Below are 25794 nucleotides of genomic sequence, written 5' to 3'. Positions count from 1 at the left end.
CAATTACTAATAATCACCCAGCTCTGCTAAGCTAGAGGTCTGAAGACTAAAGAAACCTGTTGGTCTCTGTAAAAAGGCAGCCTGCTCTTCAGGAAATTGCAAATTTTACGACGTGGAGGTGCCTGGTATAGACTGTTGGGAAGTCTTACGCTCACAGCATAGCAGGGACATAAATACAGGCATAAAAAGTCTGTACTACATTAAGATTCTGCAGCACTCTGGAAACTTGACACCAGTCCTTGAACTGATGCTTAAACTACAGACCTAAAAACCAAAGGACTGCACCAGTTCTAGTCAATTTGAGTAACTTTCCCCTCTGTTCTTGCATTCCTGAATTGTGTTCGAATGAAAACCTCTTAGCATGGTGGGTGCAATTTCCCTATAATTGGGAAAGTTACTGTAACTGCACTGTCATTTGTATATGGTGACATGTAATTGCACAGTAACCACTGCTGTGGGTGCACAAGTGAAAAGCAGAGTGCAATTATAATGTATTTCCAAGTGCTGGCTCTTTATCCAGCTTCTGTTATATCACAGAGCACCCTGGGGAAACGGTGCTGGGTATTTTTGGATGTCATTAGAACTGCAGGCCAACCACTGAAGAGTGGGTTGGTTGGTGATCTGTGCTGTCTTTGGTCAGTGGCCATCTCTTTGTGCACAGAATTTTGAACTGCAGATGGCAAAAGTCCACAGCTTTTTCCTGACCCACTGTTAGGAATGCATGGGGTGGGGAGGGCAGCAACAGGCATCAAATTATGGGAATGATGTGGCACGAGGTGAAAGTCAGAGGGGCTCTGTCCATCCTGCACGAGGATTTCACAGCTCAACATGGCCAACGGGCTGAAAAGCGATGGTTCTGCTGGAGTCCACAGCACAGATCAGGGGGAGAAGGGACGTGAACCAAAATCCACTGATTTCACAGGAGTCAGAGGAGACACTGGGATGCAGCATGGCCAGAAGCAGAGATACTGCAGGAGGTCAGAGGCAGAGTAAATCCAGCTTCAGGAATGCAAACTATTGATGCCATGGGCAGGGCAAACCAGCATTTAACCAGAAGTTCACCATGCTGAAACCACCAAGAGGACATGCCCAGGCAAACAGGAGAAGCACAAGCCTTGAGTACCATCCTGCTGCTGTTGGAATTTAAAGACCTGTGGTTTGTGGGAGATGGTTTCCCTCATTTCCAGCTCCACTGGATAAGGATTTATGGTCCACCTCTGCACCAGGTGATCTAGACCCTAAATTGCCTAGCTTGTCTCTCTTCAGGTACCATGAAGTTCCTGGTGAGAGATTTTCCTAGGGCTTCCACCTGTCTAGATTTTTAAATACCCTGTGGAGTGGACACATGCCCACCCTCACCCTCACTTGGTCCTTGCTGTCAGAAGGAAAGGAGATCTTACAGTCAGATGATGGAAAAGACCTTGGATATCTCCTTGCAAAGACTGAACTGTGTGTTCCTGTTGATTTCTTATTGCTGTTGGCTCCCTGGCCCTGCTGGCAGCACAGACAGCCCTTAATGTATGTGTTCCCTCCATCCTTTGCCGTGGCCAAGCCTGAGATAACAGGAGTGAGAAGCCAAGTACCTGCCACCGTGTGAAGACAGGGCTGTTAGGTATTAGCTGTAAATCAAAGGCTTGGCCATTGGGACAGCCTTTATCCCCAGTGAGTCTGTGGAATTGCTTTGGAGCCTGCTGAGAGATCTGGAAAAAGGTGCTTTGATCGAGGAGGAAGATTTCTCCAGAGTGAAAGCAAGGAGGAATGAGAGGTGGCTAATCCCTTATTGAGGCTGTTCCCCAAATATGGATTAGGCTGTGTTTGATTATCAGGGGCTGTTTCAGAGGCAAATGGCTAAAGCAGATGTTTAAGGGACAATTGATGTATTATGAGCACTGTCTGCACTGGCCCCCTGATACCTGGTGCTTCAGTCACTCCTGAATGCCAAGGAGCTCACTCCTGCTGGGGAATCAGATGAGGACGGGGAAGGAGGTGCTGTAATCAAATCTCTAACCCTTCTGCTGAATTTGGGGTTTTGGGGACTCAGTGAATCCCTCAGGGACTGAGCCAGCACCAGCCTCGTAAAACCATCCTCTGCAGGAGGGCTTGGATGTGTTAATTATTTATTTGACAGGCTTAATCCTGGAGGAGGCAAACGCCTGCCAGAACCCTCCTGGAAATCAGGCCCATTCTTTTGCACATCCTTCCTTTTTCACTGGTGAATGTGACACTTGGCCGTGGTGTCACGGCTGCAGATGAACCCCCTGGTTGCTGACACAGGGAGTGGTGGCAGGAGCAGACCCCAACCTCCCACCAGCTGGTCCCCCTTCCCTTCAGCCCAGGATGGAGAGGCAGCTGGTGGGACTTGTGAGGGCATTTTTACCCTGGGAGCTGCCAATCAGTCCGAGATGAGGATATTTCAGATATGCAGAGCACCTTATAAACCTGTGTTTAGCAGCTTTCCTGGGGCAGAGGGATGGTGAGTAATATTCCCTCTTTTGCAGGTAGGAGTTTGGTGTGGGATGATGAACTGATTGATTCCAGTCCAGCATCCCAACCACGAGCCCGCAATTCCTTCCCAGTTACCTGCTGAGTGTGTCGTGACTTTCTGGGTTAGATTTTAACCGCTCAGGATGCCAGAATTGCTGATGTTATTCCCACCTCTTTAAACCTTCCCTTTGCCTCTCCCTGCTATCCCAGCCGGTGTGGCAGCAGCATTAGAAGCAGAGTGAATTCATGTCCTCACCTCCTCTTTCATTCTGGAAAGTCGTTAACGCAAAATTGCCAAGCAGAGAAGCTCCAGAGAGTTTAACGTGGCTACTTTATATTGCTGCTAGGAGTGTCTGGAATTGAAAATAAACCTGTGCTTGCAACTCCTGACCCTTTCATCATAAATCCAAACTTCCTTACGTGTTTCTCTTCGCTGCAGAAGATGACTGTATTTCTGTCTTTACAAAGGCCTGTGTGCAGCTGAGAGCCACAGCTGTGCAGAAGCCGGGTGGTGTTTATTTGTAGGGTTTTGCTTGCTGGCGTTTTTTTGGCAGATGATCCCCAGAGGAAATAACCCAAATACGTTAAACGAAAATAGTTTTCATGTGGCGTGTGGCTCGCTGGCCTGGCTCCTGTTCCTGGGGGAGGGCTGTCCACACGGCAAACCGCAGCTCTGGGGTTGCTGCTCTGGCACCCACCCAGCAACACATGAGTGGAGATGGAATCCTGGAGTAATTTGTGTTGAAAGTGACCCTGAAGACCATCTAGTCCAATTTCCCTGCCATGGGCAGGGCCACCTTCTCTATCCCAGGTTGCTCCAAGCCCCGTCCAACCTGGCCTTGAACACTTCCAAGGATCCAGGGGCAGCCACAGGTTCTCTGGGCAACCTGTGCCTGGGCCTCACCACCCTCATCATAAACAATTTCTTCTTTATATCTACTGTGACTACCTTCTTTTAGCTTAAAGCCATCACCTCTTGTCCTATTGATACAGACCCTACCAAAAATCTGTGCCAGTATTTCTTTGTAAGTCCTTCCTATAAGGATGTGCCCTTCCGTAAATAATATCAGGGAAATAGGATTAAATAATAGGCTTAAATTAATTTTATGTCTATATGGGGGAAAACCATAATATCAGCCCCATTAAGGGTAGGTGTGAGCTCAGCTGGAGCTGGGTCCAGTCTGATGGAGGAGCAATTAACCTGGGGCAATTAAATTAATTCTCAACAGGTGGGAGATGAGCTGCAGATCAGCCACAGGTGGTTGTGCTTGATGCTGGGATCTCTGGCTCTATATCTTGTGAGTCTGTTGATGACTCCTGCCTGAGACTGGAGGTTCTGGATCATGCAGGAAGGCAGCCAGATGATTCCATGGGTCCTTTCTGGTCTCAAGTGCTTCAGCTGGAGTACTTGGTTTTGGCTGTGCTGCAGGGAGGGAACGTGTGGGAGGCTCCAAGGAGGATGCCTCTGACAGTGCCAGCTCTGCTTGATTTATATCATTTCACTGCTTGTCAGTGTAATTTCCTCTCGTTGGAGATGGAGCTTTGTGCACTGCACCCAAGGTAAGGCATCTGCTGGCACCATTAAGCTTTTCATCCTCTCGGTGGGGAGGAAAGCTGTCTTGTTTTCCTTAAAAACTTTCTTCCCTTTCCCCTCTTTCTGCCATTTGGGAATTTCTTGCTTTCAGTCTGAAATGATTCTTTTCAGCTTGACAGACCATTAGAATGAGCACTTATGCAGTTTTATTATACCCTTGAAACACAAATTGTGCTAATTTGAGAGCTTAAGAGTTTCTGGTCAAACTGTGTCTGACTTGAAGACTTGGATTCTTCTCAGATCCTACATCCACAGCACAATTCAAGTTGGAAGGACATTAGGGGGCCTTTCAAGTATGATGCATCTTTCTGTCAGATATTTAGCCTGTGTGGATCATCTGGAGTCTTTTTACAACCAGCTCTGTGGGAAGGTGTATTTACTTCCTTGACATCCCTCCTTTCCTCTGCTGATTATGGATTTCTATCCTGACCTGTGTGACAAAGCTGGGATGCAGATTTACCTTAGACTTTGTGCTGGCATTATGCACTAGCAGCGTCCTGTCTGCTGCTGGTGGAGGCTGTTGATCTGCTCTGTAATTGCTCTTTGAGCCGGTGTTTTAGCTCTGAAAGGGCAGTCCACAAACACTAATGACTCTTGCAGGCCAGAGCTCAGGATAGCTGATCCTTACTAATGGCTCTTCGAATTCCTCATAGGTTTTATGTATTTATAAACACATTTAGGACACATTATTCTTCCACTCAGTAAAAACCATCTGTAATTATTGCCTGTAATTGCTGGGTGAGGATAAAGTGAATCAGCTATCAGGCTTTTACTGCTGGTGAACTCAAGCATGGAGCATCACAAATTCTAGCCATGTTTCCAGGAAGATGTGAGCTCACACAAAGAAAATTGTCATGGTCCTTTATTCCTGATACATCAAAATTAGGTAACCTGCCTGTACAGTCAATTATTGCCTTCCCAGGCCTTAGTCCACCAAAACATTTTAAGTGAATGCTTAACTTCAAATCTGTGAGTGGTCACAGAGAAGTTAATAAAGTCCAGCTGCTTTGCCAGTTGAGTGCTGGGATTTTTGGGGCTTCAGCTTTATTTGACTTACTCTGTGGAGATGTGTAACTTGGATTAGCTTCACCTACTTTGGTAGTGTCTGTATCTCACTGCCACTGTGCTTCTATAATTCCCTGAAGCCCAAGGAAACACCCTCAGAGATATCCAGACACCATATGCATTCATGTGAGAGGATCCCAGTGGAGCATCTGTCTGATGACAATCCTGTGGAGTTCAAATGCAACAGGTTAAATTAGAGCTTAAGCAGCAGCATTAGTGAACAGGGGCTTTCCTCTGGTTGGTGGGAGTTCATGGGTGTCTCCAACAAATGCTGGAAAGCTTCCTTAATAGCTGTGAAACCTTCCCTCCTCTCCAAAGAACTTGAGTGAATTGCAGTATCCCTGTAAGATGGAGAATCATAGAAACATAGAATGGTTTGGGTTGGAAGGGACCTTAAAGACCATCTCATTCCACTCCCTGCCATGGGCAGGGATGCCTTCCACTATCCCAGGTTGCTCCAATCTGGCCTTAGACACTTCCAGGAATGGGGCAGCCACAGCTTTTCTGGACCTCCCTACCCTCACAGGGAAGAATTTCTTCCTAATATCCAATCCAACCTTCCTCTCTGTCAGTTTGAAGCCATTCAGCCTTGTCCAAAATCCCTCTCCAGCTCTCTGGGAGCCCCTTTAGGTACTGGAAGGGGCTCTAAGTTTATAGAGTTTGGTTCTTATGATGGCCTCTACTGCAGATTTGGCCTGGGCTGACCATCTCTCTCCCAGACAATTCCTGGACATGCCTTGGAGGACTGTAATGTCCAAGATGTAGCATGAGCAATCCTAAAGAGTTTGGAATTGGAAGGATTATTTAGATCTCATAGATGTGATTATTATATTGAATCTCGGGCCTAGAGGGCAGGTCAGGGTCTTTTTTATTTGCCAGGGCAGATTTAGTTCGGAGATTCTTATTCTGGATCCCATGGGAATAACATGCATACTTTTTTTTTTTTTTGACAGAACTAGATATGTTTAAGGCATTTTCAGCAGATTTTGTCTTTGACTGCTGGGTCTTGACTGGTTGAACTGACTGGTAAAGCAGTAGGAAAAAGGCTTAAAGTAATGTATCCTGCTGGGCTGTCATTCAAGACAACCAAGTTTCCAGTTTTCCTTCTGCCTGTAACTCATCACACAACCTTTGGACAAACTTTTTTTCCACCTCACTGTTTCTCCAGCCCTCAGGGGTTTGTCAGCTTGCTTAAATTACAGACCTGTTATGCAACGGGTGGACACTTCCCAAATGGCTAAAGAATGGGTGACTTCACTTGTTTACACCCTCTTTTTCTTTTTGTTTGCAGCTGTTAACAATCGATGACAATTTCTGTGGCCTGGACATGAATGCCCCCTTGGGAGTATCATCCATGGTGAGAGGGCTCCCCATTTACACTGAGGATGGAGACAGGATGACATCTGTGATTGCCTACGTCTACAAGAACCACTCCCTGGCTTTTGTGGGCACCAAGAGCGGGAAGCTCAAAAAGGTAAGACCTGATGTGGTCCTCTAACTCCAGATTTTCATGTTCTTGAGGAGATTTGCTGCGTTGCATTGAGTGTGAGAAGAGTTTTTATGCTAAGGTTCTCCTGTTTTGAGGATTAAAAAAAAAAATGTTTTAGTTGGCAAAAAAACCTGTGTTTCACCCTTGAGGGATTGAGAGAATCTGAGATAAGGATAAAAATCCTTCTTCCAAATTGTTGCTCGTCAGAAAATGAACGTTTCTGAAGTCAAACCACACGTCCAGTCACAGACAGGCTTGATGTAATTCACATCCAACAGAATTGTCTGTGCTCAGACCATCTCTAATTAAGCAGTTGGTCACAGGGTATCTGTGCATGCTGGAGGAAAACTGATTGTGGCTGAAGCTTAAGCAACAGGATTCATGCTCTGGAGATCTTTCAATGTGACTGGGCTGTGATTTCAGCACGAGTCCAGCATGGGATTAGTGGTTGCTCTGTTTGTGTCAGGCCTGGTGCTTGTGCTGAAGGAAGAGTGTTTTCATCAAAAGAAAGCTGTGTCTTGAAGGATAATGAGCTTTTATGTTTATGGTTGATGCCACATAATCTCAAATACAATAAAGAGTGTATTTATGTTCCTCCCTGTGTGTTCTCACTAGAAATATGCCCTTTGCATGGCAGTAGCTCTGCAGTTTGCTGTGTAAGGCAATAAAAGAGAAGCTTGAGAGGTGAAATCATCTACCTGTGGTTTTCTCAAGGGAAGAAGAGGTGTTAAAAGTGACCTTCTCATGCTAATGATGGACCTTGCCTCCATTTGAACATCTTTGTGCCAGTCTGACAATGTTTTGTCTGAAAGCTCAGCCCAGGAGGGTTGTAAAATATTGTATGTGCAAGGAGACTGTGTGGCTTTGCCATGATAATGGTGAGAGGTTGGGAAAGGGAGGTTGGGCAAAGCCTTGGGGGTTGTGTTGGGTGTTGTTCTCTCTTTGAATCCCTTTTGCAAGTAAAGATTTCCAAGCTGGGGAAAGGAAGGTGCTTTGAGAAGGTGACCCACTGTGTCTTGTGCAGAGGATGGGCAGAGAGGACAAGGGGAAGGAAGGGAGTTGCTTGCTCATGGATGCTTAAGGAATGTCTGAAATCTCTGGTTTTATTCCTCTACCTGTTTCTGCACTTGAAAAGAAAACCAGGGTTGTAAATTCAGATGGCATTTTCCCCATGCTGAGGGAGGGCTGCAAGGGGAATGGGATCCTGCCCACTGGCAAATGTCTCTGGCTTTGTTCAACAGAGGAAAGGCTGCTCGTGCTTTTGAAAAGAGGATATGTTGGTGTTTTGTTTCTTTGGTTTTTTTGTTTGTTTTTTTTTTTAATTCAGGCACGTGGAAAAGGAGCCAAATTGTTTTTTAAATGGTCATAATAAAAATAATCTCCTCCCCCGACTAATTAGGTTTTGCTTCCCTGTCATCTGTGATATCATAATAAACTGTTCAGTTCTCCAGTCAGTCTCTTGCATGGGGGTGGAATGGGGTGGCTAAGATCTGAATGGTAAATATCCAAAAGACCTTAACAGTTAACAACTGCTGCCTCCCTGCACTTCCAAGCTTTTGGTTTTTCCTTTGGCTCCAGGAGAAGCAAACTCAGCCACAGCTCTCTTTGCCTTTGCGGGTCACGTTGCAGAATCCAAGATCTGATTCCTTTTTAATAGGGGAAAATAGGAGAGAGAGCTTTCCGTGCTTTAAGGAGTGTGGTAGGGAGCAGGGACAGCCTTATAGGGTAAAGAATGAGAAGAGGGGAGCTGAAGTGGCTGATGTAATTTGAGAAAGCTTCATTTCATTCCCTTTTTCCTCATGTGCTGAATATTCTGCCTGTGGTTGTTACTGCTTTGGGTGCATGAGTTGGAGCAGGGCTGGAGCCTTGGGCTGGGACCTTTTCTTGGATGAGTAAATCTCCACCAGAGAGGCAGAACACAAAGCAAAATGGGGCTCCTCTGAACATGTGGCATTGTTTTGGACCACTTGATCCAGACTCCTGGTAGCATTTAGTTCCTGCAGGTTCAGCCCATCCTTGCTATGACTTGTGCAATTATTGACTCTCCTCTACATATTGTCCTCCCCCAGTGCTCCTGAGGGTGTCTGAGCTCAGGACACCAGCCTGGTTTCCCCTCTGGGTGCTACACAAGGCCAGTTTGGCACTCAGGATTTTCTCTGGATTCCCCTTGGCCCCTGTCAAGACTTCATGGGCCTTCTCATGCTTTGTTTTCCATCCATCAGGTGCTGTTGAATAGGAAGCAAGGAAAATACTGCACTGAGACTGCGACTCCAGCATAATACATTATGTTGGCATGGTGTTTGTGTTCTGTTTAAAAAACAGTACTAAATTAGAATGAACTTTGTAGGATTATATGAAACTCCAGGTACCAGTGGACAAATCCCAGGAATTATCTCTTTTTTTTTTTTTTTTTTTTTTTTCCCTGCTGTTGGCTCCTACCAGGCATGGAATGTCCTGCTGCTTCTGGTACAGTGCAGCTACTCAGTCAAGCTGCAGTGGAACATTTTGGATAACATGAAAGAGTCAGGAGATTATCTCCAAGATAGCAGGATTTACTCAGTGGTTGGAAGACTTGCTGCAAGATGGTTTGGGAGAAACTTTCCTTCTTTTTTCCCCCTCAGTTCCAGCATTTTCCTCTCTGTGTGTATTTTCCTAAGAAAGTGGCAGACTGCATATCTGATTTTGATTTACATGATCTGTGAGTTCTCTGCAAAATACCCACAGTCATAAAGCAATATCTGTCAGTTGATACACAAATGTCACACGTGGCAGAGGAATTTATCCAGTGGCACACACAACTTGAAGCAAAATATTGTGCTTTACAGGAGCATATCATTAAAATGAAAACTAGCAGCGTATCAGGAATCTGCCCGTGTAACCAAGACAACAAAGGGAGAAGGAAAAGGGAAAAACTAAGATAGAGATAGGGCAGGGGAAGTGTGAGCGAAACCAAATGACTTGCTTGGCCCCAGCGATTTCACTGCCCCAGGCAAAATGCATTTTGCAACCCTTGCTCATTCACAAAGCTGCCTGTGCAGCCCATCAGGAAGGCACTGAAGAATGTGCTGGAGAAATATTCCCTCCAGTTCTGCTGGCTCATCCACAGCACTGCCTGGGCCCTGCAGAATGAGGGAATAAATAGGATAAAAATGCAGAGCTACGGAAAAGAAAAAGCCCCCCCAAAATCTCCCACATATGTAATGCATGGAAGCCTCTGCCCTTGGATTAAAGGTTCCATGGATAGGGATGGAGATGGGTGGCCCAGGGAGGAGTGGGTTGGGAGACACCTGGGTTCGGTTCTTTGCTCTGCCAGAAACTCCTGGTGTGTCTTCACTCCTTGTTGTCTCTCCTGCAAATGGCAGGGAATGTTTTCCTTGCTCAAAGATCATTTTAGAAAATTAATGCATTAAATGTTGTGAGGTGTATGATTGTATCAAACAGCTTAACAGATGAGATGGAAAAACAGCTCCTGACCACTTGTGGGCATTGAAGATGCTGTGGTATTGTTTAATGAGAAATATTTAATCTGCCAGTGCTTTGGTTTGAACCCAGCATCTGTAATTACCTCCTGTGCTGGCTGGTCCGTGGTGCTCCCAGGACAATGTCAGTAAGAGTTGCCACAGCTTCATAATCCAGGTGCCTGATGGGCTTCCTTAGAAGTGGATTCCTATTTCCTTGAATGCCTGGGACAACACCCATGGCTGAATTCGCCCCTGGGAATTTTTACTGATTTCTTTCAGGAGATAAAAAAAACCCACTTGAGTTTAACAAATGTCTGGTTTGTCTCCCCACAAACAGCACAGGAGTAATTCCCGGGTATGTCCTTCCTGCAAACAGTTCTGCTGTAAAACAGCCAGGTGCCAAAATCCACTGGCTTTTGATTTTTCCTTTGCTCAATCTCGCATTACACGCTTGGCTCTTCACTGCAGTGGCAGGAGAAAAGCAGAGATGTACCCATGGAGATGTTTTGCACAGTTTTTTATGCTTGGTTTGGATTTTTTTCCTGGTGTGTCTGGTCGAATCATGTGCCACTAATACCTGTCATCACTAAGGGAGCCTAGCAGGATTCCATATTCCTTGCATTCCTTCCCTAGGCATTTAATTTATGGGTCACTGCTTTTGTGCAGATCATTTCCAGTCAAAGAAATACAACTTACCTACAATTATTCCGTGTGTAGGTGCAGGTGTAAAGGGTGAGTTGAGTTTGCAAATGTCAACCTGGGACCAGCCCTAGGAATTGTGCTTCCAACAAGACAAAGCTCTTGGACCATTTTGAAATGTTTATTTGAAAATGGAGCAGTAGAAATTTCCATTTATTTGAAACTTCCCCAGAAGAAATAGGGTTTATTTATTCCATCCAAATATTTCACTCAAAGCCTTTTCTATGCTAAATTCCTCGCAGAGATAGAACCTTGGCTTAAAAACCAATACTTTTTCTCTGTGGCCTGGATTTCGTTTTTCATCAAATCCCATCAGTTTGCTGACTTTGAAGGGCTTTTTAGATTTGGACTTGCCATTGGGGGTGAGGGTTTTCACTCACATCAGACAGCTCTGGAATCTGGCCAGCGCTTCCAACAGGTATCAACTCCATTTAGTAGAAAATTCTCAGTACTGATCAGTTCCATGAACAACCCTCTGGATTTCCCTGAACCCTCGAGACCCTGCTTTCCTTGGATCCAGAGACAAAACACCACAGGGAGAATTTGAGATCTGAGAGCTTGGATTTGCAGTTCTCCTTTCGGCCCACGGTGGTGTTGGGGAAGGTTGGCTTTCTCCAAAACATAATTGGATTGGAAAGTACATGCGAGTCTGAGCCCCTGCAGGTTTCTGGATGTGTAGCTGGGGTTACCCTGTCCCTGGCAGCTCTCCTGGTTGGATTTACAGTGCTATTTATAGCCCACCTGCCTCAAAGGGGGAGTGGGAACCACTGACAGGTATGGATGGAGCCTGTAGGTTGGAGAAGATGGTAGGGTGAGGACAACTTTAGCCTGGTAACCCTGAAGGGCACCCAAACCTGCAGGTCTGACTGAGAGGAGACCTCATTACAGTCTACAATTACAGTTCCTCAGGAGGGGCAGGCACTGATTTCTGCTCTATGGGGACCAGGGACAGGACCTGAGGGAATGGCCTGAAGTTGTGTCAGGACAGGTTTAGGTTGGATACTAGAAAAAGATTCTTCCCCCAGAGGGTGGCTGGGCACTGAACAGGCTCCCCAGCGCAGTGGGCACAGCCTGAAGCCTGACAGAACTCAAGGAATGTTTGGATGATCCTCTCAGGCACATGGTGTGACCTTTGGGGATGGTCCTGTGCAGGGCTGAGGGCTGGACTCGATGATCCTTGTGGGTCCCTTCCAGATCAGCACACTCTGTGTGATTGCTGTGGTGGGTCCTCTTGCCGCCATCATTTTCCCCTTGCATGTGGGGTGAGATCCCTTCCCAGAGCAGGATTTGTTCTGTTTAGCAGAAAGCAGATGAATCCTGGTGGCACTGGCAGCATGTAAGGTCCTTCCTCCAAGCTGGATTGCACTCAAGTGCCAAGCTGTGGCTTCCCCATCCCTGGAAGTGTTCAAGGTTGGGTTGGATGGGGCTTTGAGCAACCTGGTCTTAGTGGAAGATGTCCCTGCCCATGGCAGGGGGGTTGGAACAAGATGATCTTTAAGGTCCCTTCCAACCCAAACTATTCTGTTTTTCATGCAAAAAGTCTTAGTAAGGTAAAAGGGTTCAAAAGGTGGGAAGAAACCCACAGGCAACAGAGCTCTGAGTGGGTTGGTGATGTCATAATGTACCCACATGAAGAGGAGTATCTCCCTCTTCTCCTCTGGTTCCTCACCTCTCATCCAAGGAGCTGGAGCTACTGTGGCACCCCGAGTTCACCATGACCAGGGTGACAGTCTCATGGTACCTGCAGGCAGATCCTCACTGTTTCTCCGGGCAAGGGGGTTTCTGAATACACAAAAACCAAGAAACCCTGCTCAGTTTTGATATTCCCTGGAGGGTATCCTGCTGCTGACAGCTCTGTGTGAATGTCAGCAGGGAAACTCTGCTTCCTTCTCCTTCCCTCCGCTGCTTTGAAAGAGTCGGGGTTTTTTTGAATTTCATTTTTTTTTCCCCCCAGCTGTTTGGCAAGTGGACTTGACTGCTCTGAAAACAGGCTGTAGAGGCTCTGGCTCCTGCTGGGAAGATGGTTTCTGCAAGAGGGGCTTGTTCACCCTGGCCTCTCCTCACAGCTTCCTAAACCAGCAGGAGTCCGGGTGCTTCACTGACTTGTGATGGAGCGATGCTGGTTCCCGTCTGAGTTTGACATCTGTGAAGGCTGTGGTTGTCTGTGTCCTACACTGATATGCAGCCTCACTTTGAGATGTTGTTGCCAGCTTAGATGCCTGAAAAGCAGTTCGTTTTTCTGGCTGTAGCACTCAGAAATTTGGGATTTTGCAGCTGTGGTGAACTTGACACTTGATGCTAGTGTTGGGTGCCCCAGCAGGGGTGGGAGTCAGTGTGGGCAGTGAGACCCACTTGTCCTGGGTTGTGTAAAAATCACCAATAGCTGGTGATAATGGAGTCCAGCATGGCCTAAAAGTGTTGGGTGAATGGATACTGTCTCCAAGGGTGAAATCAAAGACGCAGGACTGGATTTTTGGAACAATTCAGGTTGAGGACTGGTTGGCTGGGGAGAAGCTCCACAGAAAAGTACCTGGGCATCCTCACATGAGCCATCAGTGTGCCCAGGCAGAGAGACACCAACAACATCCTCAGCCATGCAAATAGGGGCACTGCCAGTAGATTGAGGGGAAGGTGATCCTCTTGAACTCCATTGCTAGGCCATATCTAGATAATGAGCCCAGTTTTTTAGGCTCCTTAGAACAAAAATGTTACTGATCAACCAGAACAGGTTCAGGAAAGGGTGAAAGCATTGGCCAGCAGCTGGAAAATCAGCCCTGAAAGGAGAGGATGAGAAATGAGCTTATTCAGGCTGGAGATGAGAAAACCTAACAACAGCATTCCGATGTCAACAAGGTTATTGAGAAGATGGAAACAGGCTCTTCACATTCATGGGTGGGAAGAGGATGTGAGACAGGCATAAGTTGACATGAAAGCACTCACAACTGGATAGAAGGAAAAGCTTTTTCCCATGAGAAGCCATCCTTGAAGAAGGTTGCCATGGAGGCTGTGCAATTTCCATCCTTGGAAATTTTGAAGGCCTGAATAGACAGAACAACCTGGTCTGATCTCTGGGCAGACCCTGCTTTGAACAGGAGTTTGGACTAGAGAGCTCCTGAGGTGCCTTCCAGCCTGAATGTGATCCATCCTCTGCCCTAAACCACACCAGGGGGCCTGTGTTCAGATCCTGGTGCAGACAACAGTTGTTTTACATACCCACTAATGGGTCCATCACTGCAGGTGATTGCTTTGACTCTCATATCCCTCATTTCCATTGCTCTGGGACTTCCAGCTACAACTTGCCTGTGTCACACACTGCAACCAGCTCACTGCCCATGGCAGGGTCCAACTGCAGTAGGAAAACTCCCTGTTTGTTTTTTTTTCCTGTTAGAAAGATTGCTGTTCCCAGGAAGGGTTGGAGCCTGCTCTTTGGCAGAGAGCTATTAATTTTCCATGTCTCTCCTTCAAGTACCCCTCTCTGCTTTTTGACTACTCAGCCATCTCTGTGCTGGTGTTCAGGCTCTGGCTGAGCTGTGTTTTCACTGGGTGCCTTGTGTAAATGTGTTGAGTGCTGCTCTTTTTTTTTGGAGATTCTGGTTAAACAGTGACTCAGAGTCTTGTCAGAGATGGGATCTTGTGATCATGCAATGAGACTTGCAAATAACTGTCTAATCCCTCCAAATTCCACATTGGCGCTGCTGCACTGTGTGTTTTTGTTCCCAACTCCACTAGGAACAGTGAGCTCCAGTGGACCCAGGGCAGCAGGGAAGGCAGCAGGTTGTACCATCATCTTTTTAAACTCTTCCTTTAAATGCAGCTTGCATTTGACAGGTTTCCAGTGGCAGAGCAGCTGAGCTGGATTCCCCCACAGCGGGCTGAGGATGTGCTGTGCAGGCAGGGGGACGTTAGTGACAAAACCAGACACAAAGAGACAGGTGACAATGTCCTGCTGCCTGTTACCTGCTGAAATCCATGGGTCCTGCAGCCTCCTGGGGGACAGCTTGCTGTGCTGCTGGTTGTCACCTGCCCCGTGGTGGCAGGTGATTTTCTGCATGGTGTCAGTAGCTCTGTGTGTGGAGTGTTCAGGCTGCAGAACCTGTGCTGTCAGTGGAAACCATGCAGGGTGGGATACAAGGAAAAGCAAATATATTTCCATGTCCCCATGGTCTGTTTACTTCCCTTTGTCCCTTTGTTCTCGGGTTGGTGCTGTGGATAGAACATCAGGTGATCAGCTCTGGTCTTCGCCTGCTACTTCTGCTCTCCGGGGTGACAAAGAGAGGCTGTTTAACTCCACCTAATGCCAGGATGGATGCCCAGCCAAAAAGGCTCTTGTTACGCCTTCCTCCTCTCTATCCCCTTCCTTTTTGACTGGGATAATGACTTTTCAGGGAGCCCTTGAAGTGCCTCTTGCATCTGCCTTTGATTTGAACGCCTCTTGCCTGCTGACCCTTCTTACGGGAAGTCCTCTTAAGTGTGGTTCTCCTAATTAGTTTTGCTTTAATTTAATCTTTTGAAAGAATTTTATCAAAAAGAGGAAACCTTCTCCCCACTCCCTCATTTTATCGGCTTGTTTTCATGCATGGGCCCTGGGTTTATTTCTCTATTTCCCTTGTCTCTAGATAGGACATCATTTGCATATTTGATTAAGCTCCATATGTTATCAGGGAGCCAGTTGAAAGAACAGCAAGTCCCTGATAAGGCACTGTGCATCCATCTCTTCCTTTCAGCATCCTCCACACTGTCCCCCTCACCATCCTGTGGCTGTATCTGTGCCCAGAATCACCTCCACAGTCTGTCCCACCTCCTCCCTCTCCCTTTGGCCAGATGACTGATCTCTGGTTCTGCTGCAGGTAGGGGTGGATGCAGATATCACTTTTTGGCAGCTCCTGTCTGCAGGAAGGAATCAGAAAGGATGGAAGCTGAGCACTGGTGAGGAGTGAACCATGAAAATGAGGTCCAGATTCAGTGCCTTGCTCTCTCTGGTCCATGGCAAGTTTTATATGAGCCAACAGCGTGCCTTGGCAGCCAAAAATACCAACAATGTCCTGGGGGGCTGCAGGCCCAGCATCTCCAGGCAGTTGAAGGAGGTGACTGTCCCTCTGTGCTGGTGCAGCCTCACCTCGAGCCCTGTGTGCAGCTTTGAGTGCCACAGTATAAAAAAATATATATAAAGTTATTGGAGAGCATCCAGAGGAGGGTACAAAGATGGCAGTGGCTTGGACTGGCTGAAAACAGAATAGCCATGGACAAAGAATTTTGAAATGTATTTTAAAATGGGCACATATATATGGAGAGGGGATGCTTGAAACCAACACTTCTTAAATAAACAAAGCCTTTCAGGCTTTGTTCTCTGGCTTTTGCTCTGTGGAAACAGTTTGCCACAAGTAGTTCTCCCAGCCCACCTCTAGGAACCCTTTAATTTGAACCCAATTTGTGGATACCCCTGAGGAAAAACAGGGAAATGCTTAGTTTAACAGTAATTTTCTCCCCCCACTACTGATGTTTAAGTTGGGAGAGGCTTTGCTCAGTTTGTGACCCATAATTGGGCACTTCTGGCAGTGATCAGAGTCCAATTCCTGGTCTGGCAAAGGCAGGGTGGGCTCATAAGAGTAAACAAAAGTGGTGTAATTAGTCACATTACTGCAGTTGGAGAAGGGACCACACTTTGTGTAAGGGGGCCTTGGAAAAAGAGCCTTTCCCTTAACTGGCAACCAAAGTGTAGGGACAAGAGTTCTGGTTTATGAGCCAGCTTTTAACTGAAAGGCAAAAAGGAATGTGCTGGAGATAATTTGAAGGGTCTCTCTCCACCTCTCCCCAGCACACACCCAGACACCCCAGTGTGCAGCAGCCCCTCAGTATCCAAGGGAAGGATGTGAGCCCATCAGGGAACTTTAATGCCATCAGCACATCCACAGGTTGTGAATGCTGCTGGTGGGGCTTGGAAAACCAAGAGAAAGGAAAGCAGGAATAACACCCACCCCGTCCCTCTCCAACTTGATCTTTCCCCCCTCATACTTCTTTCATTTTGGTTTAATGGCTTTTTGGTTTGCTTTGCTCCCTCATCTCTCCTGTTTCATTGTGGTGGCAGCCTGGCTTGAGAGCAATCAGACTTTGATGGGTTGCTGGTTGTAGGACTGGTGTGTGAAGCCTGGGGGGAGGAATGAGAGAGTTGTGCCAGGTTCTGTAGACCCCAACCCATCTGGTGTCTGCGGGAGTGAAGACGTGCATTGCTCTGCAGGATTCAGGGATCTGTTCCTGCTTGGTCTCACACTTGTCTTTTTGCTTTGTCTTTTTTTTTTTTTTTTTGACCCTTCAAAACCCTGTCAGTGGCCTTTCACCTCTTCTAAATGAAACCGTATGGAAGAGCTGCAGGTTCCTGGACAGTTTTGGAATTAGAAAAGCTTCGATTGGCTGGGTGAGGGGTAAAAATACAGACTGAAGACTAGACCAGGGCAGTTAATCAAAGATGAGATTTGCAAAGTCCCCTTGGGATGTTGTGCCCAGGGTGACCAGAAAGCATCTTCCCAGCTGTGATTGCAGCAGGTAACCCTATAGATATGGCTGTAACCTGATGGTGTCAAATCTAGGTTGATGTCAATGATGACTTCTTTATGAATTTGACTCTGTCATTGCTTGACTGTCTCCATACTGGCCAATGTTACAGCAGCTGTGACCCCAAGGAGGATCATTCATCTCCTAAACTAAAAAAGACATTGGATATTATGAAGGGACTGGAGCAGAAGTCCTATGAGGAGAGGCTGAGGGAGCTGGGGCTGTTCAGCCTGGAGAAGAGGAGGCTCAGGGGAGACCTCCTCACTCTCTACAACTCCCTGACAGGAGGTTGTAGCCAGCTGGGGGTTGGTCTCTTTTCCCAGGCAACCATCAGCAAGACAAGAGAGCTCGGTCTTCAGCTGTGCCAGGGGAGGTTTAGGTTGGATATTAGAAAGAATTTCTTTACAGAGAGGGTGGTCAGACATTGGAATGGGCTGCCCAGGGAAGTGGGGGATTCTCTGTCCCTGGAGATTTTTAAAAAGAGACTGGACGTGGCATCAGTGCCATGATCTAGTAACCACGGCGGGGTTGGATCAAGGGTTGGACTTGATGATCTCTGAGGTCCCTTCCAACCCAGCTGATTCTATGATTCTAAGAGTTGGAGTGATATTTCAATGTAAGACCACAAAAAATAGATTTCCCAGCTGGGTTGGTGCCCACAGAGGCAGGAGGACTGTGTTAACAGAGCTATCCCTTAATCCCATGGAAGATCACTCCTGGTAAGAGTTTGTTTTTATGTATCAGCAGCATTGCATCCAGTAGGTACCAGGCTGGGATCCCCCTTGGTGCAGTGAGCCTGGAAGTGTGTGTTGGAAACAAATGGAACGCTCCAAGGCTCTGAAGGGAGATGGGTTGGGAGCCTGGGAGTGCCAAAGTCTGGAGAGGAAAGTTGGGAGCAAGTCATCTGTGGGTTTCAGCTCTGGTTACACTCTGTCATGCTGAACGTGTTCTGCTGGTGATTCACAGGGCTGGGTCCCTTTGGATAACAAAACAGGAGCTCCTAAGGGATTTTGGTGGGTTTGGGAAGCTTTGCTGATGGTTGTTTTTTTTTTTAGCTGTTGTGGTGCATTGGCAAAGGACCCCAGCACACTTGTATCTATGGCATCCTGGCAATGCAAACCACTGCTCCTCCTGCCAGCCCTGCTGGTGTCCCACCCTGCTGGGATGCTCATGGATGAGGTCTGGAGTCATCTTTCCTTTTGACTTCTTGTAATTTTTATTTTATTTTTTTTTTAACTGGAGCTGGCAATAAATTCCAGTGATGTCAGGGAAAAGGTTATCATGGAGACTGGCAGAGACCTCATCATATGAATTTTTCAGAACCCCTTCTGATGAAATCTAATTAAACATTTTGGCTGCCACTGTGCAAATCTCCCTGTGTTTGCCTCATTTGTCATCTGGTTGATTAAGGCCAGGTTATCAGGGGGAGTTTATGACTTGTGATATCTGCTGGGGTGGATGTGGTTTCACACACTATGGGCACTTTGATCTTTTCCCCACTGCCTACAAGTTTCTGTGGGTTTCTCTGGGATTTTGTACACAGCTGATTTATCTCCTTGGGGTCTAAGGGAATATGTTGAGGATAAGCTGCCCTGAGGGATGGGGACACACATTGAGGCATTTCTCCTGCCCTTCAGACAGTTTGTAAGGGATAGGACCTTGGCATCATGTTAGGTTGGAGTGTCTCTTACACTCATTTTGTTGTTTTCTCACAGAACAGAGAAAAATTTTGAAGAAAGAATAAATAAACCCAGCCCAAACCCAGCCCGGTGCCAAATCGAAACTGATTTTTTTCTCCCTCCTCTTTTTCAATACAACAAACAAGCTGTGAAAGTTTTATAGCATATGAAACAACCACTTATGGTTATTTGACCTCCCCACCTCCTCTTTCCTCTTCTTTTTATTTTTTGTTGTTGTTTAATTAGCTCTCTTCTTGCAGGTATTTCTACTGCGAGACAGAAAAGTCAAAATCTTTTGATGCTTTCGAGCCCCTTCTCCCCCTTGTGATGATGTAAATTAATTCCCCAAATCCCACATAAATTCTGAATTTTTAGCTAATTTGCTATTCATGGAGAAGAAAAAGAAAACGTTTCCAAATTTATATCTCTGTTTTCCTTGCACGTCTGTCTTAGCCTGCAATATGTATGGAGAGGTGGGAGATCTTAGGAGACTGCTGCCTTTAGGCTCTTTGTTAAACTTCTTCTGCCGGGTTAGCATTTTTGTCTGCTTGGAAGCTGGAGAATTGAACTCACCTGGGAGCCCCGGTAGTGAAATAAATTATCATAATATAGTAGGAAAAGAATAGATTTGAAGATGGTGAGTAGTGCAGCACTACCCTGGTGTATTACATCTGTTCATTTAGAGGTGTAATGTGGCTTTGGCTTTGGGGCACATGACTGGGATATTTTTATTTTGAGGGGAGGGGGCTGCTTGTGCTGGGGAGACACAGGTAAATGTAACATATAAATACTGAAAGTCCCAAATGCATCCTGACACTCATAGTAAGTATAATAACCACCTGAAGCTGAGCATTGATGGTTAATTCATTATTTTTTTTAAGCAGGTCTCTCGTTTTTTGAGAGGAATCTGATTCTTTTTAGTGCTGCAAAGCAGTGATGAAGGGCAAGGGATTGGAAGAACTGTTGCAATTAATATTCCAGTGCTCTGCTTTAACAAATTGTCAGCACAATGTGTGTGTGTGTGTGTGTGTATGTGCAGGTGCAGGACTGTTCACCAAGGTGTTATATGCTAAAAAGGATTAATCTTTAGCTTGAACCAGAGGTACCTGCTGGGGGGATCTGAGCTCTACCCCTCCTGAAAAAGCTTTGAGCAGTCCCAGGTTGGGATGTGGCAACAGGAGCTGAATAACCACAAACTCCTTACGCTGATACCTGCTATTGTTCAACACACCAGTATTGATATTATGTGGGTTTTTTTCCCCTGGGTTTTAACCTTAATCATGCTTTGCAGCCCCTGCTGTAGCCCTGGCTGCCTCTCTGCTGCTCTCTTCCCTGTTAAGGAAATCTCAGGCGCTTTCCTCTTCAGGCTCACACTGACATTGCCATGGAAGTGCTGCCCTTCTCCTCCCTGCAAAGGCAAGCCCTGCTAGGAAAGATGATCTCACTGGCACTAAATATACCCCAGCCATCAGGCCCCTTGTCCGTGCCAGGGATGCTCTGGCAGACTCTGAAGTGACTGATTTTCTATGTTTTGTCAATTCTCCGTGGCAGGTGATTTCATTAACTGCCCTTTAATTGCTTGCAAAGAGCTGAGCTATTACTCTTTTGTGTTCACTCTCCCGATGGAAACACTTGCTGGTGGCCACTTTGCAGGTCCCCCCTCCAAGATGAACAGGTCAGCCCTGTCATCCCGTTTCCAAACCTACCTCTGTGTATTTTTTTATAAATAAAAATAAGCTGCAAAATTTGGAATTGGAGTCAAATTCCCAGGATATTCACTGTCAGGGTTTCAGCCCGGGGTGCGATGGTGGGATCTGCTCCCGGTTGTGTTCCCTGTGTGATCTCTGGAGTCATCTGTCTGCTTTCCCTGTTTCTCCTGCAGTTATTAAAATGAAGAAGAGGGGAGTGTGAAGAAGGTGTTTGGGAAAGGACTGAGCTCCTCCTTAACACCATCTGGACTGGGGATGGTGTCTTAGCAGGGATTTATCCATATATGTTCACTGGGATATTCAGTGTGTGCTGCCCCTGGATCTTCCTCACATCTGCAGCGTATTATGGACAGTCTGTGACCTCCAACTCTGCTATCTTGTCATCTGTTTCCTTTCTTCCAATAGTCCCCTTTCCTGACTGTCCTTTTAACCTGCTCTTTTAGGATATTTCAGTTTTCCCTCCTCCATCCCCTTTGTTCCTTACCCATAAGTAGCTTCCTTCAAGCCCCCTCAATTTTGTTACTGCTGGGATGGCTCCTTGGCCTTTGTTCACCTTAGATGCCCATCTGTGTTTTGATGTAAGCATCAGACTAAAATATAAGAATCCTGAATTCAATTCCTGCTTTGCTACTGGCTTTTATGGACCCACCTTTTGGAGAGTGGGGATTCCTTTCAGTAAAAGGGGATATTTCCATCCCCAGGAGGTGTTGCTAAATTCCTTCCCAGTCCAACGAGAGAAATCAGATCTCTTAGAACACAATTTCATCCTGCAGGACTGAAACTGCCCTAAAACAGGGCAGTGAATTATGTCCGAAAATGTCTTTTTCTCTCCATTAATGATAAGGGGAGCTGAGGGCAACTTGTTCAGATATAAACACCTCTTCTATCTCTGTTCCCTGTCTGTAAAGTGACAGTAATGGTGTTTTTCTGCTCTGCCAGGGGTCTCATCAACAATTAGTGGTCGTGAGGTGCTCCAACATTATGATAATAGAAAAGCTCAGTGCAGGGGTTTTTTTTATGCATGATTTTCGTGCTGGAATTTGATTAACATGCTCAGATGGGGCCATTGCTTTTGGCCCTTGGCACTTGGTATTTTCTTCATTCTGCTGCAGGTGACTTTTCCAACCTCTTCTGTGAAGCTCAGGTGCTCTGACCTGGGCCATACTCCTGAAGTTTGCATAGAATATTTAGGAGGTTGTTTGAGAATGGAGACACTGGGCTACAACTCACATGGTTCAGGAGAAAAAGGGGCTGCTAACAGACCCAGCACCCCTATCCATGGATTCTTATTGATGCTCCCTAAACTGCTGAAAGCTTAGGGAAAAACCTTTACTCTCACTTAAAAGGGAAAGAAAGCCTGCAGAATTTATGGCATCTGCAGTGACTGGGGGCACTGCCAGCAAATTCAGGGAGTTCTGAGTAGGAGGAGCAGGCTGGGCTCTCCTTGGGATCACACATCTGGCAGTCACAGTCAGGTGAATTTTACTGCATTGCCATGCACCACACGGTGCTCTGGGTGATAAGACACACTTGAAGATATTTAGGAATGCCCAACGTACTTCCATATGCTTTGGAGGCTCAAGTTTGCAGGATGGAGTGGGTTAAAGAAGTGAGGGAGTATTTAGACATGCAAAGGTTCAATTAAGACACTTTTTCAGAAGTACTTCAGCGTATGATTCCAGTCCTTTTACCGAGGAACTTGCAATCAAAAGGACACAAGTAACCGGAGCAGGCACCCAAAGGGGAAAGTGTGGAGAGGAGCAAGTTCCTTGGAATGACCCGAGTGGAGAGGAGCAGGTGGTTGATGGGAAAGGTCCGTTTGGGTTGGGGGTGACGTGGAGAACATGAGGGTGCCAAGGGTCGTCAGAAAAACCTCGGTATGATGTAATGGCAGAGCGGGAACCTTTGATCTATTCCCGGGATGATGCTGATTGCAGCATGACCCCAGGCAAAACGCTTTCCTCCCTACATCCCTTCTTCTCTTCCCTGGGAGATTTTCAGGGACTGACTGGACTGTCCCTCGAGCGTGTCCTGCACCGAGCACAGCGACCCTTTGCTTTCATCCCGAGCTTTCCCTGGCAGCCGAACCTTGAGTTCAAAGCCGGGTGTTTTTGGGGTTCAGCTGCCAAAGTCCCCGCTCGCAAGACTTCCCTGCTGCGAGGCTCCTCCTGGACACACGCGGGTGTTTGTGCGAGAGCTTTGCGAGTCCTTTCAACGTTCTCCTTTGCCTAGACCCCCGCGTATCCCTGATTTTCCTGCCGTGCAGCTCCCAGGAATGCCGTGCTCCGGCCCCCCTGCCCCCTCCCAACAGGTTGATCATAAATTAGGTTCTGATGGGGGGGGGTTGAATTTCGCTCCAGCTGCTGGAGCCGCGGCACATCTGGGGTCCTCCTGTCGTTAATGGCTTCACAAAATGAAGCAATAAAGGTTGTGATGGCTGTGTTTTAACCCCATGGCCCTCGTTCCGTTCAACGGGAGGGTTTCTCGGGAGCCTTTTAAAACCCGCTGTCTGCATTTTAAGTATCTCCCAGTGATGGGCCATCTTCGAGCAGCTTTTATGGAGTGATTTTATTTTCGAAATTTAACAAACCCGAAGCATTATTTTTTTTTTTTTTTTAGTTTGTTTTGTTTTCCTTCACAAAAGATGAATTGACTCTCTTTAAGGTAAAAACGTCCGTTGTGATTTAACATTTACATATGACAGAAGTCGGTACAAAGCAAAAAAGGGAAGGGAAAAATACCCCGTTTCACTTAACTTGGAATTTTCCTGTGTAAGACAGTAATGCTTTTCCAAGGGATGATTTGTCTGTAAAGAGCAGTTCACAGCTCTGGTCACCGATAAACCCTTCAAGGAGTGGTGCTTCCTTCTACTCTCTCACAAACTTCTGTCTGTTGTGAAATGCAGTGTTCAGGAAAACTGGGATGTGACTTGGGACACTGAGATCTCGCTGCATCAGAAATTCTGGCATTTTGGGATTCGTGAATCTTTAGAAATCAAGGTGTCTTCTTCCAGTCCTACTGTCCTGATGAATACCAGTACTTTAAAAAAAATATTGGCTGTTTTTTGGAGGGAAGTGAATTTGGTACCCCAACCAAATTATGGATCTCTACTGGGTATTGTGGATGCTGCTAAATGTGCCACTTGGAGAATCAATAATATATTTATCCCTTCAACTGTGCTGACTGGTATGGAAGTGGGACTGTCCCTGAGTTGCAGGGAGAGCAAAACTATTCAGGCTCTGTACTAAAGTGGATTTACCTGGAAAAGAGGTAGATATTTAATTTTAAGAAGGTGGTTCAGATCACCTCCTGGCCAGGATGTCATTGTGTGTATGGTCAGCAGAGTTCAAGGCATCATTTGTGCCACCCCCTGGAGATACGTACCTGTTTTCTAGATAAATAAGTCAAATGCTTAAAGGGAGAGTCAGAAAATGTCCTTCCTCATGTGATGCAGGGGTATGTGGCTCCATGGGAGACATCACAGGGAAATGGCTGGATTTGCACAAGCTACGTGAGTTGTGGCACAGGACAGGGATGAACCTCAGGGTCCCTTAATCACAGAAGTTATCCTGCTGCACTTGGGAAAGAAGGGCTTCTCCCTAACTCTGTTTCCATGCTGAATTTTGGTTTACTTTTGTAAAACAGGCCCCACCAACCTCAAAATAGTGCTTGACATGCCAAATTCTTATAGCAGGACAAGCAAGGCATGCCAGCCACACATTTAGAGATGATAAACAAGCTCTCATTTCTTTATTTAACTCGTTATTAATTGCAAAGGACGACCCTTCACTCATCTGTTATGAAGTGTATTGACTTCCTCTCTCCAGGTTTCCAAGAGACTTCCTGCTCCAGCACGCTCAGCACAAACCCTGAGGGGGCCCTGGGTCAGTTTTTGAGGAACATGGGGTCTGATGTTGGAGCTAATGAGCTTGTTACGAGACATACACTGGGATCTCTGGTGGCTCCATCCTTTGCCACCGTGTCCAGCCTGTCTGCAATTAGGAACAAGGTCTGTGACATTGTGCTTTATAGTAAATCTGCAGCGAGACAGAAACCTCTGATTTTCACTGAACGTGGCAGAAGCTGCTGATCCGCAGAGTGCGAACAAATTTTTCTTCTTTGTGACTGAAATTCTTTAGAAGTCCCCAAGGACTTACTTTTTTAGAATTGGCCTTTTTTTTTTTAAATTTTTTTTTCTTTGTTTCTTTCAGAGTTGCTACCCATTTTTTTTTCCAGGGATTTAGAAATCAGAAAGGTGTTAGCCCAGGTAGTTGAAGCTGTAACGCTGGACACAGTGCTTACAACAAGGGTGTGTTAGGTAATTGATATTGATGTATTGGTGGGGCAGAAGGTAAAAGAAATGGCTCTGATAGATGGATACACACAGACCTGGGTCCATGTTGCCTACTTATAGAATCATAGAGTGGTTTGGATTGTTGGAAGGGGCATTAAAGATCATGTCATTCCCTAGGGACACCTTCCACTAGACCAGGTGTCTCCAGTCTCTGTCCAACCTGGCCTTGAACACTTCCAGGAATGGGGAGTTGAAGTTTGTCCAAGGTAACTCTTGTCTGTGGCTGTAAGAGGTCAGTCCTGATACAGAACACAAATCCAAGATGCCAGACCACTCCTATGGGTGCTTCCCTCTTCTCTGATCACGATTAGTTAAATCAGAGAATACAGATATAGAAGTGACCCCAAGGAATCCTTGGATCCCCTCTGCCCCAAAGAAAAGCCACTGTAGCTGAACCATTTGTCTGGGATGTTCAGGTTAACTTGGCCATTGCAAGATCCCTGGAGTCAAGTGGTCTGTGCCTCACTTGGATCATTTCTGACCGTTGGTTTTGCAGGTTTTGCCTTTATTTCATTTCAGTGGATGTGGGGACGTGCTCTTCTGGGGGATTATCCAGCCATTGTCAGAGAGTTCATCTGAATTACCCCATTCATTTCAGTCCTATTCACTCCCTGTGATCCATTATCTTCACCTTTCTTCCCTACCATGAATATCACCCAAGCTACTCTCGTTTTGCACTGGAAACTTTAAATGGATAGATATGTTAATTGG

The 25794-nt window shown here is 46.3% G+C and overlaps 1 protein-coding gene across 2 annotated transcripts in view; it reads left to right on the top strand.

Annotated features, from left to right (window-relative positions):
* PLXNA4 (plexin A4) overlaps window positions 1–25794 on the top strand; it is a 445892-nt gene that overhangs the window by 41124 nt on the left and 378974 nt on the right. For both annotated transcript variants that reach the window (XM_064656587.1, XM_064656588.1), the window contains exon 3: window positions 6435–6617. In XM_064656587.1, coding sequence (XP_064512657.1) covers window positions 6435–6617 — 183 coding nt within the window. The remainder of the gene's footprint in view (window positions 1–6434; window positions 6618–25794) is intronic.

This window comes from Pseudopipra pipra, chromosome 5, assembly GCF_036250125.1.
Source record: "Pseudopipra pipra isolate bDixPip1 chromosome 5, bDixPip1.hap1, whole genome shotgun sequence".
NCBI classification, from domain to species: Eukaryota; Metazoa; Chordata; class Aves; order Passeriformes; family Pipridae; genus Pseudopipra; species Pseudopipra pipra.
This window is presented reverse-complemented; position numbering and strand designations above follow the sequence as displayed.